The 20,098-nt window shown below is 38.9% G+C and overlaps 1 protein-coding gene across 1 annotated transcript in view; it reads right to left on the bottom strand.

Moving 5' to 3' along the window:
* The window catches only part of EVC (Ellis van Creveld syndrome), a 51,514-nt gene extending 34,705 nt beyond the window's left edge, over positions 1-16,809 (bottom strand). Inside the window, exons 1-8 of the mRNA XM_010583463.1 lie at positions 16,629-16,809; positions 13,779-13,862; positions 13,023-13,255; positions 11,951-12,035; positions 9,617-9,715; positions 7,204-7,341; positions 5,076-5,234; positions 3,300-3,516 (exon numbers count right to left, since the gene is read on the bottom strand). Coding sequence (XP_010581765.1) covers positions 3,300-3,516; positions 5,076-5,234; positions 7,204-7,341; positions 9,617-9,715; positions 11,951-12,035; positions 13,023-13,255; positions 13,779-13,862; positions 16,629-16,784 — 1,171 coding nt within the window. The 5' untranslated portion in view covers positions 16,785-16,809. The remainder of the gene's footprint in view (positions 1-3,299; positions 3,517-5,075; positions 5,235-7,203; positions 7,342-9,616; positions 9,716-11,950; positions 12,036-13,022; positions 13,256-13,778; positions 13,863-16,628) is intronic.
* Between the last annotated feature and the right edge of the window lie 3,289 nt (positions 16,810-20,098).

The following is a 20,098-nucleotide window of genomic DNA, read 5'->3' as shown; positions in this document are numbered from 1 at the left end:
ATTAGCCTGAACTGGCATGCCGCCGTACCAGGCTTCCAAAGTGACACATCCAGGAACCTGCAGCAAAAGTTGTCAAGGTCCCTCTGATTTTGTGCCAGTACTGTGAAATATTTGAGACTGAGTTCTTCCCCCCTTCATCCACCCTATACCTCTAAGTGATTTATAAATTCATGATTCTATCTGGACCCTGTGCTGCAGAGTGGAATTGGTGCTTTCAGTGTTCTGTGACTACTTCATGTCTCATTGCCTGTCCACCTAAGCGCTCTATTCATTTCCCCAACTTGCCCTGCCCCAGGCCAGTACTTCACTCCTGACACAGGCAGCTAAAGGGGAATGCAAAGGAATAGACATCTGTGCCCGTTGTTCTGCCACTACATCAAGCTGCTTTAACTGTGAGAAATTATTTTGTGGAGAAATAAAGAACAATACTGTAGCACTGAGCATGTTACTTATTCTCCATGCTCATTTACTGTGCTTATCAACAGGCTGGTGATGCACTGACAAAACACTTGAAAGTGCACTGAAAGTATAGGAAAGCCTGTAATAAAAATGTCATTTGAACAAATGTAGCAACTGTTATTTTTAAACACTACTTAATTCTTTACTATTTCCTTGTTTGTTTCCTGGGAACACAGTCTTGCTGGCTTTGTGTTCTGCTTCTGAATTATAGGTACAGTTTAACTTATGTATTTAGGAGCTCATAGGCAAGGTCAACATGGACTCTCCTGTGAAAATGCTGCACTCCAGATTTATTTTTTTTTTAAGCACATTTCATTTCTATCTAAAACTAGGAGGTTGATAATGCCCTTCTGCACAGGCTGTACTAACTATCATATATAGCTATATATAAACACCTACTTTGCATAAAATCAAGGCCTTGGCAGAGGTATGTTTTGGAACAAGAGAAACTTGAAAAAAAGGGGGGAAAAAACACCCACAGATGTACGTTAATGCTTAAGGAATGTTAGTGCCTGAACCTATGCAAAGACTATGAAGTAGGCATGCCAGTTTTAGGAGTAAACATCCATGAAATAATCTGTATCATGTTACACATGAATTCTTGAGTATCAGCAAACTGTTCACATGGTTAATTGGATTTTAAAGTGGAGCAAGTCTGCAGCATGGGAATTCCGATCACCTTCTATGATGAAATGACTGGCTCGGTAGATGAGGGGAGAGCAGTGGTTATTATCTACCTTGACTTCAGCAAGGTTTTTGACACAGGCTCCCGTCAGATCCTCATAGAGAAGAGGATGAAGTACAGGCTGGATGAGCAGACAGTGAGATGGATTGAAAACTTTCACAAAGTCCACCTGGAAGCCAGTAATGAGTGGTATACCCCAGGAGTCAACACTGGGTCCAGCCCTGCTCAGTATGTTCATTAATAACCTGGATGATGGGGCAGAGTGCACGTTCAGCAAGTTTGCAGAGGTCACAAAAACTGGGAGGAGTGGCTGATACAACAGAGGGTCATGCTGCCATCCGTAAGGCCCTTGACAAGCCAGAGAAATGGGCTGACACAAATCTCATGAAATTCAACATCGGGAAGTGCAAAGTCCTGCACCTGGGGAGGAACAACCCCAAGCACCAGCACATGCTGGGTGCCACCCAGCTGGAAAGCAGCTTGGCAGGGAAGGACCTGGGGGTCTTGGTGAACACCAAGTTGAACATGAGCCAGCAATGTGCCCTTGTTGCAAAGGTTACTGCTATCCTGGGCTGCATTAGACAAAGCACTGGCAGCAGTTGGAGGGAGGTGATCCTTCCCCTCTGCTCAGCACTGGTGAGGCCACATCTGGAGTGCTGGGTCCAGTTCTGGGCTCCCCAGTACAAGAGACATGGAGATACAGGAGACAGCCCAATGAAAGGCCATGAAGATGGAACTGGAATGATGGACGGGAACATCTCTCCTATGAGGAAATGCTGAGAGAGCTGGGGCTGTTAAGCCTGGAGAAGAGAAGGCTCAGGGGGATCTTATCAATGTATATAAATACCTGGAGGGAGGGTCCAAAGACAGAGCCAGGCTCTTTTCTGTGGTGCCCAGTGACAGGACCGGAGGCGAGGGGCGCAAACTGAAACACAGGAGGTTCCCTCGAACACCAGGAAACAATTTTTTACTGTGAGGGTGACTGAGCCCTAGCACAGTCAGCCCAGGTAGATTGTGGAGTCTCCATCCTTGGAGGTACTCAAAAGCTATCTGGACATGGTCCTGGGCAACCCGCTGTAGCTGATCCTGCCTGAGCAGGGCGGTGGGCCATATGACCTCCAGAAGTTCCTTCCAACCTCAACTGTTCTGTAATTCTGTGAATTGCTGACCATGAGATACGGCACAATTTATTGACACAAAGCCTGAAGGTGAATGAGCAGCGCTGCAGCAAGAATATACTGCAACAAGATTACATTCATTCTGACCATTCAGTTCACTGAACTCTAACCCTAATGCCATTTTGCTAGCACAATTTTCTTTAAATATGCCCATGAGTAGCAGAAATGGTTCTGCAAAATGTGTGAGAGTAAAATACTTCTCACTGTTTTCCTTTTGCCTGAATGTGTACTATAATTTTCCATGGATGCTGATGGGAATCACTGAGACCTTGATACAGCACCTATCAGAGAAGGTGGGAGTATGTTTCAGAACATGTTGGGCATTAGGTAACATGCAAAGTGACACAGGGAGAACCTTACATCAGTGGGTCAGTCAGCTTAGACTTTGTTGTAATTGTGTACTTTACAGATAGGCAACATGAAGGAGTGGAAGAGGAAGAGGCAAAGACTTTGTTTTTAAAGTATTTTTGTCTGACATAATAAAACAGAAGTTTATCTAAAGATCATAAGCCTTAAATTATCTTTTCACAAGAGCAATAGCACAACTATGTTTCGTGTGTCTTCTGGCTCCACATGCTAGCAGGAGATCATAAGACAGTATTCTGCACATATACAGCTATTACTGTCCCTAACATTAGCCAGTATCACCAACAATGTCAAGCGTGAACAGTAAATGGAGAAATCTCACAAAGACTTGTAACAAATGTGACTCTTCTTCAATCTTCAAATAATGAAATAAGGTATAGATTATATTAACTGTAGACTAAGTTCGTAGTAATGCCTGGAAAAGGCTTAAAGCCAAAGTTCCCATATTAAGCGTCCACCCTTCACAATAACAGTGTTCTTGGCCAATTCATCAATACCTTTTTAAAACAGAGCAGTATAGGGCCAAAGCAATAATTTTTTTACTATTTAATACAATAATCAGAACGCATACCCACATTTGTAAAGTCATGAGCTCCGGTCTAAGTACTCACCATTACTGAAGTGTGCCAGTTGTTCCCAGAAGGCCTTGTGCAGATCTGTTAAAAGTTCTTCCTTTTGTCGGACTGAGAGATTATTCTTTACAGTTAAATTGTCCAGAATATTTGATATAATATTTAATCTACACTTGCACTCTTCCGGTATATAGGACTTCAGTGAATCGATCATTTTCACCACAAGCTCCCAATTGAATAACCTTTCCTGAATGTCCTAAAACAAACATAAAAAAGTCCTGTTTAGAAACCAAGAATGGGACTTTGGTTGTGCTTGTCCTTTCATTGAATTACTCATTCCCAAACTACACAGAAAACCGAGGAGGCTTCTCAAGACCAGGTGAATAACAACGTTCATACACTTAAGTACTTCTGAAAATCTTGACTGGTGTAGGATAGCAGTGAGTTTATTGCATGTTCAGGTGCAAGAGCTAATCTAAAACCACTAGTGTTTTTCATGATTTATAGCTGTCAAGAAGACATTACGTCAGGAAAAGACAACAACAAGCTTGCAGAACAAACTTAAATAGTCAAGGGGGAATGATGGACAGAAGGGCAACATGGAAGTCCTGGACCTCTTTTCAAGATACTATATGGCACACCAGTATGGGCCTTCATTTTGAAATGAGGACACATATCTGATTTTGATACTGCTGGGATTCCTTCAAGTATGTGGTCAGCTGGAATTCAGTAAATATACAGTAAATAAAAATCAGTATAATTGCCTATGGCCTAGTGGTTTTCATTGCACTATTAGAGAAGCCCAGGATTACAGTAGGGAGCAAGATTTCCTGGGTGAAACTGCAACTGCTTTTGACAATTCTGCAAGGTGAGTGTGACAACTACCGTAGTTAATGGAGACACGCAGACAATGACCTTTGCAATGAGATGCAAGCATCACAGTAGTGACTTCAGGTAGGAATATTTCCTGTATCTGTATCCAAACACCTCATTTGAAGTCTGCCCATCTGAAGGAACTTGCTGTACAATAGCCTGGTATGGGTCAAGTGTGATCAGCTGCAAAGACTATTTTCATACCTGGACAGCTCAGTTTACTTAGCTGCTCCAATGAAAAACTAACAAGCTAATAAATACTGTATCTGTTTTCTAGTAAGCCAAATTAAGCTAGCTATCCATTTATTCTCCAAATTACTAATAAATGCAGTGGGCCAGATTCTGATTGTATTGTTAATCTATAAATTCCAAGTCATTCTTTAAGTATGTCCTGTGCAAAGCAAATAAGTATCTGTCAGATTTAACACAACATAAAGCATAGTGCTGATGCATTTATAGACACATTTTTCCATCTTAAGATCACATCACTAAGAGATGTTAAGGGTTTTCAATTCCAGTTAAAGTCACTGGACACACAGAATCACCATCAAATTTAAATTACGATTTCTCAGTCAAAGCGGAATAAATACTCTGAAAGAAAAAGAAATGTCCTAATGCCCAGGGTGACGATTCTCCTTCATCATTAGATCTAGTGGTCTTGCTCCTGGCTCACTGGCTGCATTAATATCACTTTTTCCTAACAGGTCTGCCTAAATGGTATTTTGAGAATTAGAACTCAAGTGCAGAGAGTTCACCCTCCTGTGGGTCTTCATAAACTGCAATGGAAGTTGAGCTTTTTGCAACAAAGCTGAAAGAGACAACTGGAGTGAGCAGTCTACATCATTCCTGAGGCAGGACTGACAGACTCTGTACACTTGCGTCAGTCTTTGTGTTCAGATTGACTAAATCTCTCTCAATTTTTTTTTTTTTTTTGTACTTTACCATTGCCTGCAAATCTTGAGATTCACTTAATAAGCTTTCTACTGCAATCATCTTCTCGGTCAGATCCATCATTATCTTTGTTGCTTTGGCACTTGAGCATTTTGATTGGTCCAAAAAAGCCTGCTGGGCTTTGTCAGTCTGCTTCCAGAAAGCTTCCATCTGTGGAATACGAATCAAAAAACAATCCATGTTCCCTCATTAATCATCTAGTATTGCAATACCACGAGAGGCATATGAGTCTACTGAGATATAAGTCACTGAGACTACAGACATATTTCAGTATTAGTTTTAGTAAACATTTTGCAAAACTAAAGAGCCTGTTTACTATATGATGATATGTGTGTTGGTGGCACATAACCAGTAGGTCAATCCTGACCTTTTAAACCACAGTCGTTCTGTATAACTCGCTAAGAATTTCCTGTTAGTTTCCCACATATTGCATTTATAAAAGCCTATTATGTTGTTAGCATTAATGGGAAAACTAAAAGAGATAACGAACTGCAGCCCTTTTTTCTGGGAAGTTTATTTAGCTGTAGGAGCAGATATTCCAGTCAAACAAGATTTTTGCTAAAAAAGGTAAACTGACAATTGTCCCTGTTTTTCACCATCAAACCTTTCACAACCACATACTACATAAGCACGTTATTAATTGCGTTGGAATTAAGTACTTTATGGAGTATCAGCACAGTGTATGCACCCATTCTGATAAATTATCGTATGCGTAATCTCTAGTTTTAGGCTCCAACCCCACAAACACAGAAGACTGTGCACAGCTGTGAATATTCTGTGGTTTTCAATGGGATTACTAGTACACACAAAGATAAGAAAATGTATCCATTGCCAAGATTTGTATTAAGTATCTGTGAGTTTTGAAAAAAACTGTGACTATGGCATCTGTGAGTATAGCAAAAAACCCCTTTATATTACTGAGGGAAGACTGGATAAGTTCAAGGTCCTGATCTGTACGAATCTGTGTACAGGGAAATAATTTTCAATATGGATGAAAAGCATCTGCTGGCATAAGAGTGACAGACCCACTGAAGGATGACTGCTGCTGGTGAATAACTGCCTCATGTTGCTCAGTGAGGGTGCCAGCGATTTTTTTATGTGACTAACTCTGGAGACCTCTAAACAATCAATTTTTCACCGAGCAAAGTTAAATTGCAAAAGAAACTTGATACAGATGTACCATCATTACCAGGGCTTCCGCTATAAAGTGGAAGGCACAGAGAATCAAGAGAAAGCTGAGAAAATTCCCAGTGAAGCATTTAACCACCAGACATTAAAAAATGTTAACTCCTCTATGAAAAAGGCTGAAGGCTGAGATGATGGGCTGCTTAGTTCAGGGCTGAAGTGCCACAGTCAATCAGTGCAGGCAGCTCACAGAGCCATCAGTCTGACTAGTCAGTCTCTCATTTTCATCAGCAGTGAATTTGCTCAAACCTCAAAAACAGGACTGGGAAGGAGAATATCTTCCAGATTACTCGGTTTACTGGAAAAATAATATACAGACTATTCTTAACCTCCAGTTTTCTAGCCTGCAAGCTATTTGGAAACAGTGACACTATTGAAGAGAAAAAAAAACCACTTTACTATGAGAATCAAACGCCTGCTATCAAACTACATTTTTGCATCAAAACCCATGTAAATGTATTCTAATGTGGAAAGTTGGTAAAGAAAAATGTTTTGCTAAAGTAAATGTGCAAAGCATACTAAAAGATTGTACTGTAATTATTTTCTTAGTACTTATTTCAGCTGAAAAACTTTTAGTTTCTTATTACTCTTTTATTCAGTTATGGAGGATTGAAGACAACAAGGCGCTAGGATAAAATTGCTAAAAGTCAGGCTATTCATAGGCTTGAAATAAGTCTTACCATCTGACAAGCAATAGGCATTTCTCAGCTCTAAATCCAGTGTGATAAGACAGTGTTTGTACAAAAAGCATATTGGCTCCCAAAGGGAGTTGGAAATACTTTGCTGGAGCAACATAAAAATGTTTTCAGGACTCATACACATCTAAACTACTGACTGTGGACTAGTCAACACAACAGTTAAAAAAAAAAAAAAAAAGCAATCCCCATCAAAAGAATAACATTAAAATAAAATTTTAGAAAAAATTAGAAGTTACATTATCTATTACGTGCTCAGAATATTCCCTTTCTTTCCTTTCTAAGTCTTCTAGAGTCTGGTACTCTGAATTATGGGCTCCGGACATCTCAGCATTCTGGAGTCTACAGTCAAGTTGTTTCTGTAATTCTTCAAAATCCTGGGGAAAAAAGCAAGGGATTTGTTAAACAGAAAACCAGACATAATTTCTAAATTTGGGAGTGAATTTGTATGTCAGTTCTGGCTCATGGCTAAGGAAGCTGCACAAGAGCATTCAGAAAGTTCTATCTGTGAGTAATGCACCTTCTGCAGCAAGCAAAGAAAACTCAAAGGTATGTGGCAGCTCTGAACTACACTTAATACAAATACATATATTTCCACTAGTATGTGAGTACAATCAAGACTGTTGTCCATCTCCACTGAATTCAAGTTTTAGTAAACACTGCTCCATGAGCTTTCATAGTAATAATCCTTTGAATCTATTCACAAATATTTTTATTTTAATGCATGTGCCCCATCTTAAATGGCAGCTATGAGTGTACAAGCTGTATTTAAAAACATATAAGTATCCAGATATGATAATCAGATAGTGTTTCCTGCAGAGTGCTAGCACACACAGATGAACACACCTGTAATGCTCATAAGGGACAAATTACAGGCTACGTCATTATATGGGTTTTTAAAGTTTTTCATTCCTTTGAAACCAGGATGTTTTTTTCTGAAAGCTAATGATACCAACAAATACAAGTCTTCTGCCATTACTTAGTAGGTTGGTACTGAAATGGATGACTCTTCAGTTGCTGAAACATGCCTTACATAACAAGCATTTACTTTTAATACCACCCAATTTTAGGTATCAATGCATTAACTTGATACCCTTATGCCTTAAAGAATGTAACCAGATTTTGACAAGCTTCACAAACAATTTCATCAAAATCCCATGGATTTTTCTTACACTGCAGAATTAAAAGAGGAAAGTGCTTTCTGCAATAAATCATATAATCTTCCATCTTGCCAATGCAGTACTACAGTAAATAGTTTCCAGTGCTAGTACTTTTGCTGCTTACCAATGTCTCTTTTACATGGTATTCATAACCAGCCTCATCCCTTACAGGATATCCCAACTCTACAGCTGTCACGTTTCCAAGACCTTTCTCTCCATAATATAGGACACAGGAATCCCATATTGACACTTAAACAACTGGACTATTCCGGCAATTACTGCATCTAATAAACAAGATTTAGCCTTTGTCTTGCAGCAGCTCAGTTAGGTGCATGAAGACAACGATGCTGTCAAGCCTCATTGCCGATTAGGCTATACTGGGAAACGTGCCTCATATATATATTACCTCTGTATGTATAATTTGAAGTCATTACCAGAAGTCCATCAGTAAAAGGGATTCGCACACCAAATCTCACTTTTCATTTAGTAAATACAATCAACTTTAATACTAAACCTGAGGATTTAAGGCAGAAGAGTGTTTTTAAGGCAAAATGCATTCTGATATAAATTATAGGGTACAAATTATAGGGTACAACTACAGAGATTCCTGATATTAATTCACAGATTGTGAGACTGCACGAACAAAATAAATCTCAACAACTAGAGCTGACAAGCAACAATCATTACTGTGAGAAAATTAAATATTGGACTACACTGCTCAGATGGTGGAGTCTCTTTCAGTGCAAATATTCAGGACTTGGATTGGCAGCGCACTGGATAACCTTACTTGAGGCCCTGCTTCCTACAGAATGTTGGACCAGACGATCTCCAGATGTGCCTCTCAACCCAGACTTTTCTATGACTCTAATCTGGAAAACGGAAAGTGGAACTAGTAGCTCTCCTATTGTTTAGTTTTGTAAAGCCTTTTTTCCTTCTAATAATCTTAAAAATAGTACTGTGACTCCACCTGAAATGCATACTGACTGTCAATGTATGTCTTCCAGTTCAGAAGTAGCATATGGATTTTCATACAAGTATATGGAAGAAAAAAGGACAATGAAGAAAATATTTTCCCTTGTTGAAAGCCTTGAGTTTCCTTCTGCTACTTTATTTCCTGCTATTTTATTATTAGTAATGATACATGGGACCAGACAAAGACCCTATAATTAGAAATTATTAAATCTGAGTGAATAAGGTTCACAATGTTTTGTTTGCCTGAATGGATTCAACTACAAAATACTTTTATCCTTAACAGATTACACACATCGCTGTCCTAATCACCTCACACAGTAACAAAGAGGAAATGCATACAAGGTAATGGAGAGCATCAGCTAACAAGAGTGTTACTTTGCATTTCTTCTGAAATAGATTACAAATGACATTGCTGTTTAAAAGGAGTAGGTGAGCTAGCCTGCTGTGGCAGCTTGCACCAACAGGTGGGATTAACTCTTATTTTCTATGGTCTTAAATATTAACCAACAAAACCACTTACATTTTCCTGAATTAAAAGGATCTTCTTGAACAAATCATCAGTAATCTTCTTTTTATGATAAAAGTCTGTGAGGCGTATTTTGAGAATCTGACTAAACATCTATTTAAAAGGAAGGAAACAAAACCCAGGGTAAGTGCCTGTTCAACATTGTAAGGACATCTTTGTGATAACTTTTGTTGATTTAAATCAATCAGTGAGACTATAGTGAATCATATGCAAAATAACAGAAACATCATCAGCAGCTCTGCAGTACTTCCACTGTGAAAAATTCTCTGGCTTTGGCTTCAGTAAGATACTGGAAGATGGTGATACATTCTAACAAGGACAAGGACATAATCTCCTATAGCCTTGTAACCAGACTGACACATTTGAAACTGTCCTTTACTGGAGAAAATGCAGATCCCTTAATATAAAGCCCATTTTTCTAAAGTTTAATGAACTCCTAAACTGAAAGATACCAACATATTCATTACTATGATTTCAACTGTAGTCAGCCAAATGAAGTGTCAAAAATTTTTATATACAACCCAAAAGTAACCATCTCAAGTTCTAGCTACCTTCTCTTACAAAAACTACACCTATTTTCCAGTTGTGTGCCTTTTTTTTTTTTTTTTTAAAGATTGTAATACTAGTGTCTTCAAAAAGATGTTTTTGAACACTGGGATGATTTTTGCGTAACCTCCTCCCCTCTTGCCTCAGTTAGTGTCAGTATAAAGAGAATTCACTTCATTACTAACTGCTGCAGCATTTTCCAACGTGAAGATAAAAATATGAGAAATTTAACAGCCACCTGCCTGTTACTCATGTACTTGAAAACAGATGATGCAGAAGTTGCCTATTTTAAACATATTAAAAAAAATCATATTTACATATTAAAAACAGTTATCGAAGCCAACATTTCAGCTAGAAAAATCTGGAAAATATGTTATAATTAGAGCTCAGTAGAAGAAAAAACCATAAAGCAGCCATATTTTGGATCTCACTTGCTAATGTTTTTGATAGAAGTTTGGCAAGTTTTGAACACACACCACCAAGACACCACATACTGTAACAAGGAAAAAAAAAAGAATTCAGGAAAACCCTGAAGGAAGAGGGTATGTTTCCTTTTCCTAGACCTGATGCTAAGAAAGACTGACTGAAATCAGAGAAAGCAGAGTGGAAAGGGAAGAAACTATTCTCTAGACTGAAATTTTTTTTCCCTTTTTCCGTGCCAGCAAAAATATAAAGCTATTTAAAGCTTCAGCTAAAGGTCAGTCATCTGCCTTTTGTGGTAATTTCTGGTGGGCCACAAAGTACATTAAATGCTCATTTTCTCAGTGTTTCTGTGATTACATCACCATGTTGTTATGTTAATTTCATTTACAAATTGATGATTAACTTTGAGATCAAGTTCAACCTTCCCTAGTCAAGATAAACTTCCTTCTGGAATCTGATCTCAAGTTCCCTTTCTCATCTACTTAGATGGGAATAACCCATCAGAAGAGAAGCTGCTTTCCAGGTTTACTTGCACGCTTCCTCCTTTGGGTTGTGTAGAAATTTTTTCAGAAAATCCCACCCCTTGAAATATTCTCACTGCATTTAATAAATTACATCAGAAATGACCAATGTGTTTAAACAGAGGTCGGGAAAGAAGGGAATGAGAAAGCTATATACTTTATGTCCAGATTTATATTAACTGATCTAAAAATCAGTAATGGTAATGATTCTGTACTCGATCATAACTAGTCACCATAAACAATTCTCCTAACTGAGTATCCTGTGGCTTTAATTGTATACATCCATTTTTGTTTTGTTCTGTTTTTTTTTTTCCTGTCAGCTTTGGATGCTGTGACCTGATGTAGGTGGCTATCTGTGGTTTAAATGGGTACTTCAATTCCTCTGTCCTACAAAATCATGACTATTGTACTTATCACAATGGTACTGATTCAGCTGAACTGAATTTTCAATTTTATTCAAAGAGCTTGGAGTCCTTGGAGTTGCAATGCATAAGCACTGTCCTTAAGACATAAAATCATCTATTAAATAATTTTTTCCCTCTTTTTATGAACCTCAAGTGCTGTATGTTATTCTCTGGAGTAATGTTTAAAACCAGATTTTTATATTATCTAGTCTGACCCTCTGTATTTCATAGCCCAATATATTTCATTATATTTTATCACTTTATGAAGCTCCTATGTATGCAGAACAGGAGAAAAAATAAAGATGATACTGTAGAAATGCAACTCTGCTATACTACTTCCCAGCTAGCCAGTTGTTTATGTTATTTCCTAAACTGATACTCAACTAAGATGTTCAAACCAAATAGCTATAAATAAGACATGAATGAATACCTACCACATGTTTTTCTTTTCTGAGTTCAGTATCAAGAAGCATGAGATCTTTTAAAATAAGGCTGCAAAGGCAGAGCTTAACATCAAAACTAAAACAAAGATTTAAAAAGTGTTAATATCAATCTAAGTGAAGGTTACACAAAAGGGCAACACCATATAATAGGTTCATTTAACCACTAAATTCTCCTAAAGGCAGCAGTCAAGACACTTCACTTCCACATTGCCTTCTCTTTCAGATAAAATATCTCTACACAGAAGTAAGCAAAACAAATAGTGCTTTTAATAAAGTTGGGAGTTTCAGTTTCCTTTATTTCCTTTAAAAAAAGGCAAGGTAAATATAGGCACGAGTGGCTACAACAAAGGGAAAACAAGGCTTTAAATTAGAACAGCTATAAGAGTGGACATTTTGAAAATATTCTTCATTGCTAGTACCTTCCCCATTCCCCATAGTGACATAAATATGATTTTCTTTATTCTTGCTAATGAGAATACAGAGACATATGTATTCATCTAGGGGTACCTTGCCATGGTGCAGCTGAAAGAAAATCAGAGCTGACAGTCCATTTTGATTAGCTCTACCTGCTCATCAGTGGCGCATCTGACAAAGGAACTGTTTTCCCACAATAAGACACGAGTAGTTCCCATTAAAACGGAGAGAACAGACCACTGGCACTTGCTGTTCTCAAGGCACCTGCTGTGTGACTTTACCTTGTACAGTGCAGAGGACTTCATCCCCAGTCGAGCATACCACTGCATGCGTGAAATGAGCATACAAGCGAAAACAAAGGGATCTCCTTATCCTAACACTGACATACCTTTTACGAGACAGCTTTTGCTGAAGTTCTGATTCCCAGAATTTCATAAAGAACAAACTGACTTCCAGTATGCAGCATGATGTATTACTTCAATCTCCCCAACCACTTTTTTAGGGTTATAAGCAGATAACTCTGTCCTGATGTGGTGAATGTATGCATTCAAGCCAGCTTTTGGTTTACACTAGACCTCTACTGATTGTCCTGAAAACCACTGGAGCATGCTAGGAAATGACCAAACACAGGGGCAGGTTTACTGCTTACCTCTCACATGTTAGCACTTCAGGGAAGCTGGTCACCTTGAGGAAGGCTCGAGCCTGAAATCTATCATCACTTGTTGTGGAATGTATTGTTGTGGAGGAACTGCAGTCCTCTTTGTCTCCCTGGCTCAAAGATCCCAGGCTGCCTGACGTAGATGTCTCCATGACCTGATTAGGCAGAACGGCCTGCTTTGGATTCTCATGCAAAGATGGATTGGATGAGCCATCTGCCAAAGGCTACAGTCAAAGAAAATTCACAAGGTCAATTAATACAGTACCGTAAGGACATAAACATCTCATCAATTTGCAGTGTTTGCTTTCAAGCAAAAATGAAACAATAGACACAGCAAAAGTGTTTCCACATAAATTAAGATTCATCATACTGACAGGTTTGTGCATTACCCAGAAAATCATTCTTCTGTTGTGGTTATCTGCTTGGTGCCTGTTTTCTTACTGAAGGGCAGATCCTTGTGGGGTTTTTCTTATGGCTCCTTGGACAGACCCAACTTCTATTAACATTAATGGGAAGAAAAGTCTCTCAACTACAGTGAAAATTGACCAGACACCATGTAAAGCACTGCAGGTTTCAGGGGGAGCTGAAAGCAGCTGATGCCTTACAGAATAAGCCCTGAATCAATGGACTACAAAGATCCCTGTTAAGCTGATTGGCAGTAAGTTTTCTTCCATTACTAGACTCTGCAATTTACTCTGACACAGAATGATTGTCATTAATTTTTACAAGCAGAATCTAAAACCTTACCCTAAATTTCTGGTTGATGGGATAGATCACTTTTGCCTTCAATGCAAATGCCGTGACATTACTGTTCAGAGGAGACTCACTTTCCTGTATGGAAAAGAACAGAAAACCATTTGGGAACAGCACTAGATCTGATGGTTGTTCACTGTAAGTATCACATGCCTCTTTTGGTTACACAACTAAGAAATTCCTATTGGTAACTATTTATTGACTATTTCTGCTTTGGCACAAGAAGTCTTCTCATAAGACTCGTTCAGAGTATGAAACCCAGAAAAGGGAACTCTGTCATTACCACTGGTCCAAAATGTTTTTACTCCTGCAAGGGAAAACAGGCAAAAGCTGGCATTCACAAGTTATTTCCATTTCGCGTTTTTCTTCTCCCCTTTAGCAGCAACTAAAGATTTCACATGAGAGACTGAAATTATCTTAATAATAGAAACTACTAAAGGATAAGCTCCACAGGTATCATCATGGCTACAAATTCTGTCTTTCAATTTAAATAAAGAAACAATAGATTAAACAAAACTAGTCATCATTTTTTCCAGAAAGAACTTTTATAGTACAACCCTTACCTATAATCTAGAGAAAATACCAGTGTTCTTCCAAAGAACTTCTTACAGATAATGCATTCTTTTCATACAATCTGCTGTATCATGTAATCTGACTTTCTCCTCCTCCTCTTTTCTAGCCACTGCTTTATGCACTGGCACAATGGGATAATCAGCTTTGTTTTGTGAGGTTATGTATGGCTTAATAAAAGGTTGGCTATAATCAACAGATAGAACGTTTAAGTCCAAGCTTTAGGATATTTCCTATTCTAACTTTTTTGGTTTTGTCATATGAAATGAAAGAATCTGATTTGTCAAAACACAGTTTTCTTTGCATAGATTTTTCTAGGAAATATCAAAGCACTAATAGAGTCTAAAAATAGAAATGGGAAGAGAAAAGCAAACTACATCATTCATTAGACTCTTTTATCATTGCACATTTTTATTTCCATTTCATTTATTTCCAAAAGTCATTTTTTGATTTACTGATAAAAGTTAAAAGCACAGGGTCAGCGTGTAAAACAATTGCTCATACTGAGCAGTCCCACTGCTGCAGTACACATTCAGGGACAGAAGCTGACAGAGCTATCGCTCTGCAATGGCTGGAGGCAGAGCAGCTCCAGTCCAAAGCTGTAAAGCCATATCACAGTGTGCTAGAACTAACACATCCTGCTTCTCAGCAGGCATGAGTAATACACAGTTATTATTAATACGGTAATTATGGTATTCTTGCAATGTGGAAGGTCTCAGAATGAAAATACCTGTTTTTTCTGAAGTGCTCTAACCTAACTAAAAGTGTTTTCCGTCTATGCTTCTTCATGAACTGTCAATTTGATGCTAGTAACAGCAAAAGCCTCTGGGAATTGGAACAAATGAATAGGAAAAAAAACCAAAAAAAACTTCAGTGGTTAGACAAATAGGTGGGAGAAAGTCCCTCCAAATACCAAGGTTATTTCTTAGTGTGTTATAAATGAGCTAACGTGTTTGGGAAATGGATATAGTTGTGAATGATCACTTTTAAAAAAATGTGTTCCCATTTCAAAAGGACTGGTAATATGCATAAAGCGATATCACTGCATAAATTCTCCCACAGGATTTACACTCCAAAAGAGAATCTAATCCATGCTCACTTGTTATGCTGTACTTTAACTCAAGCAAAATGACCAACCATGCTTTGTCACCATTCCTGATCGCAAAACTGAAATGAAGATTAATTACCTGTCAGGATTTAAACCAACAGTAAAATGTTTACAATAACGTCTATCTTCTCTTTGTCTTGAAACCAGTTCTCATTACAAGCTAAGCACCAGACTGGCTGGCTTTAACCTACACTTTCTGCATGTATTTAATTTATGGATGATAGACTGAATGAGTTAGCTGAACTGCACATTGTTTTAAATGTACTGTTTAACTCACAACCTTTAGCTTCACCAAGAGTAGTCAAATCAACTTTGGGTGAAAGGCAGTGATCTAACAACCACGTGGTATGGCTGGTTCTCAAGTTATTTTGAGATTATCACCAAAAAAAAAGTTATCTGAGTTTTTGACTGAGGGTGGGTTAAGTTTATACCTTCTCCTACTTTTCTTTCCAAATTGTTTCTCTAATTGTCCTTGAATCCCAACTCACCACAGTGGTGTTTTAGTACTTGTGGTCACTTGAACTCTGCACTGTATCTTCAGCTGGCACCCGATGGGAGAACTTCCTATATGAGAAAACCACTGAAGATGCTGCTGTTCGCAAACATAATCATTTTTCTTCATTTATTCTTTCTCCCTCTGTGGATCTGCTCAGTCCAACTGAGAGTTGCAAGCTCTAAAGAGGCTCTAGAAAAAAAATATTTGTCCCAGGTTGGACCTGATGAGGGAATTCTATTACTGTCAAAATTTTTCTAATAAATCTCCTTCTCCAGGAAAGAATCCACTATGAACTATCAGCACTGATTTCAGCACTTAAGAACTTTTTCTTGTCAATGGTGTTAACTTTTCCCATCAGCCTTTTGAAATTAAGGACAATGTAGAGACAAAACCAAAGAAGCCCCTTAACAAAAAGAAGTCAGGATCTTGATTAAAATATCCAAAAAGAGTCCCCCAAGGGAAATGGAATTCATAAGGGGAATTAATGCCTGAAATGGTTGCATTCATAAGCAGCCATCAACCCCCACTTTCCTTCTTATGCTTTTTCTGAACACTTTTCAAGGGCTCAATTCCAAACCCAATAAAATTAAGACTGTTTGGACCAGGCCCTGAACGTGCTCTTTGCTACATGCAGCTAAATGGATGTACAACAACAACAGCAGAGCTTTACCTCCAGCACCATTTCCTCTTTTGATGTATAGGGTTCTGCTTTACTTTTCGTGAGCGTGTGCTCTTTTTCATCAGAGTTGAAGCTTTCCAGAAGTCTCTGGGAATCATCCTTCTGAAATTCCAAGAGAAAGCAGATGAAATATAACACTGAGTTCATGCAGATTCACTGGAAACCTCTTTGACAGCAGCCTGGATACATTCATGTCTCCATCCTGAAAATTATTTCAGTATTGATTGAAAATTTTGGAAAAATACAATCTGAAAACGAATGAGAATTTTACATATTCAGGAAAGAATAATTAAAATTAATAAACTTCATGAATTTGATTTTTCAGTCCAGAACTAGAATTTTAATCTGAAAAGTTGTAAGAGGCTGTAAACTTGTCAAATCAATACATCTGCTCTCAAACCATCTTACTACAAACTATAGAGTTGAGCTCATGGTCTGAGTTCAAACTTCTCAGTTAAAGCCAGTTAACTAAAGTTGTCTGTAATTTCCTGCAACGAAGAGAATGCCATGTATTTTTGCTCCCCTGCTATGAGAAAAACTTCCTAAATGAAGTTTTATGTGTGGGAAAGTTCCTGTCAGGAAGAAATAATCATCAGAAAACACTCACCATCTTCCGTCCCCAAAAGCAGCCCATACCATTGGCCTTTACTGCCCTAACAAACACACAGAGATGCTGGTACAGACACAGACTGTGTGGGAGTAAAACCTCCTGCTGCACACACTCTTCCCTGTGCACTAGATAGACCAAAAAATAATGCTAATGTTGGTCAATGCATCCAAACACAGCATTGCAAGGAATTTTTTTAGTGAAGGAAAAGATGGCAGCCACCCTACCTTGACTAGTTTTTAAATTATTCTTCAGGTTTTCAATCCACTGACTGCTTTTTGATGTAGTCTAACAATTTTTGAGGTAGTCTAACGATATGGCTGCAGCCAGTATGCATGTAATTGTCTTATGGAAAGATTCTCCTTGAATTATTTGGCCACTTGGTACATAAAGTAGTCCATTTTCCCAGAATATAGAGAATTGCCCAGCCTTTGAATACATTTCATTCCTTTTGACTTGCCTCTGTCACCTTTCTGGAACTTAAATGTTCAATAATACAGATCATATTCTTGGGTTAGCCTCTAAGATACGGTGAATTGCAGATGCTGGTTCCTAAAAATCTACTTATGACAAAAGAACACCTACAAGTCTCCCTCAGCCATCTTGTCACTTATTTGTCCCAAACCAGAAGTTCACAAAATTTAGGTTTAGTGACTGGGACTTGTGGAAGTAGTCACACTGCGTTCACCTCTGTACCTCGTACCATAGCCACTCCAAAGTAAGAATTTGCTTTTCTCAACCTGCTTCTCCAATTGTTCATATTCATCCAGTATTCATTTTCACTCCTTTATATCTCCAACACTATCATTTTAAAATTATTTGAATTTTTCCAGGATTCATTTCTTTCCTGCTAACATTTCTGATCTCATTGCCTTTCTCTCCATTCGTTTTTGCCCTTTGTTATTTTTCCAACTGAAGTGCTACTGAGCTCCCCTTTTAGAGCATTAAGAAGTTGAATAAACTAAGTCTAACTGTAATTACTGCAACGCTTCACCAAGCTAATCTACCAGAATACCATAATGAGACAAGCTCCAACCCAAAGGGCCACAAGAGCCTCCAGGCAATGCCGTACTCTAACAAGAGAATATTATTGATAGAAATGTGTTACAGTATACTATATGGTCTGAAGTTACCATGGTAAAGGTTTCTTCTTAAAAGTATCCCAGTGTGTCCTATGCACAGATCATCAAACCAATAAGGCACTTAACTGCATGCATCCGAGTCCCACAGATTCTCGCTAAGATCTATAGAATAGTGATTAACTGGGGCTGAGTGACAAACACCGGTAGCTTATTGTGATGCCTATGGCTGCTTCGGACTCCAGGTACTTGCCCTGCTGCTGTTGCAAGGATAACTCAGCTGCTTGGGAAGGAACATGGCATACTTATGTAAACTGTCCCTGCTTTCACTTTAGATACAGAGGGCTGTAATACGTGCAGTTCAGTACCTGCTATGCACGCAACAGGCTTGCTCCATAGCATCAGTGGGGCAGACAGTATGAAGAAGGAACAGGCACAGACCGCCTAAGGTAGCCCTGTTCAATTTGGGAAATCAGACCCATAGGATAAGACCTGCCCATCCTGCAATGTGCTCTATATGCGCCAGCAGGCAGTTTATTTTTCTTTCAAAATAAACAACTCTTTCACAGCAGCAGCATTGATTTTAATGGCATTTAAGCACCTAAATGCATCTGAAGATCTGGGCCAGAGAGAACTGACAGCTTCTATTCCCTATTGACATAAATGACATAAAGGATAAAATTGTACATGGCTATATTTGAGTTGGTAGTGGCAGCACAATAAAGATACCACCTATTAAGGCAGGGAAAATGAGCAACTGAATCAGAGAGGCTTGCACTCGCACAGGATGCATTGATCCAGCATCTGAAGTGCCTCCATTACTAAGCTAAAGCATGGCTTCAAACAGAGTTTCAAACCTCCTACTTAAAAGCAGTTGGGAGCAAGAGGATTCTTCTCTTATGTCATGTTTAATGACGATCAACGCTAGCAGATATGCACACGCAGCAGAGCTGTTATAGCTGAAAAAAGGTGCGGATGAAAACCAAGCCAAGCCAGACCCCCCACTGCAGGCTGGCAGAACGCTCCGCAGGGCTCCAAATTTCACAGCTGCGCCAGCACCAAGCATTGCTACATCCAGTCAATCCAGCTTGACTTGGGACTAAATGCGATGGGAGAAGGAAGCAGAAGTCAATAACGATTCTCAGAAAATATATCTGCCCGGTAGTGGGTATGTGCTACCTCTGCAGTCCTCGAGTCCAAACAAACACTTTACGTAATCAAGAGATACGAACCATCCATCACTGTCGTTAAAACAGCAAGGCAGGTAGGTTATTAACAAAATCACATGCTTTAGAAAACCCTGTTAGTTTTGCATCAAGCAAACTCTCAGATGCGTTCTGCCTCCTTTATTTCTCAGGTATGTACGTGTGTACTCTCAGTGCAAAGTTACTGCTGTGGGTTAGTATCAATACTCTGCTTGGGCCGTCTGTAAAATGAACTTTGGAACAGTTCGTAAAACGCTTTGGAAATCGGATTGTCCTTACTGGTTTAGGATGGAAATTGGTGCTTATTTCCAATTATGTCACGATGTTTCTGCAAGTCGGGTACATCTCCCGTTATCTCCCAAAAGCAGCGCTGCCTCGCACAAGAAGTGACGGCTGCGAGAGGCAACCGGTGGGCCACCTGCGTTAAAGATGCGGGCCAGCAGGGCAATACTCAGAACACGCAAAAACTCACACCGGCCTCTTTTCGGAGTCAGCCCGTTCGTTTCAGTAAATTTTTAAACGAAGAAAGCAGAAAAGTCCTTTCCAGCAGAGGCGTGTCAAGAATTACAG

Source organism: Haliaeetus leucocephalus, unplaced genomic scaffold (assembly GCF_000737465.1).
Source record: "Haliaeetus leucocephalus isolate CR32 unplaced genomic scaffold, Haliaeetus_leucocephalus-4.0 Scaffold906, whole genome shotgun sequence".
NCBI classification, from domain to species: domain Eukaryota; kingdom Metazoa; phylum Chordata; class Aves; order Accipitriformes; family Accipitridae; genus Haliaeetus; species Haliaeetus leucocephalus.
Note: the sequence above shows the minus strand (reverse complement) of the source record. Positions and strands in the feature narration are given on the sequence as shown.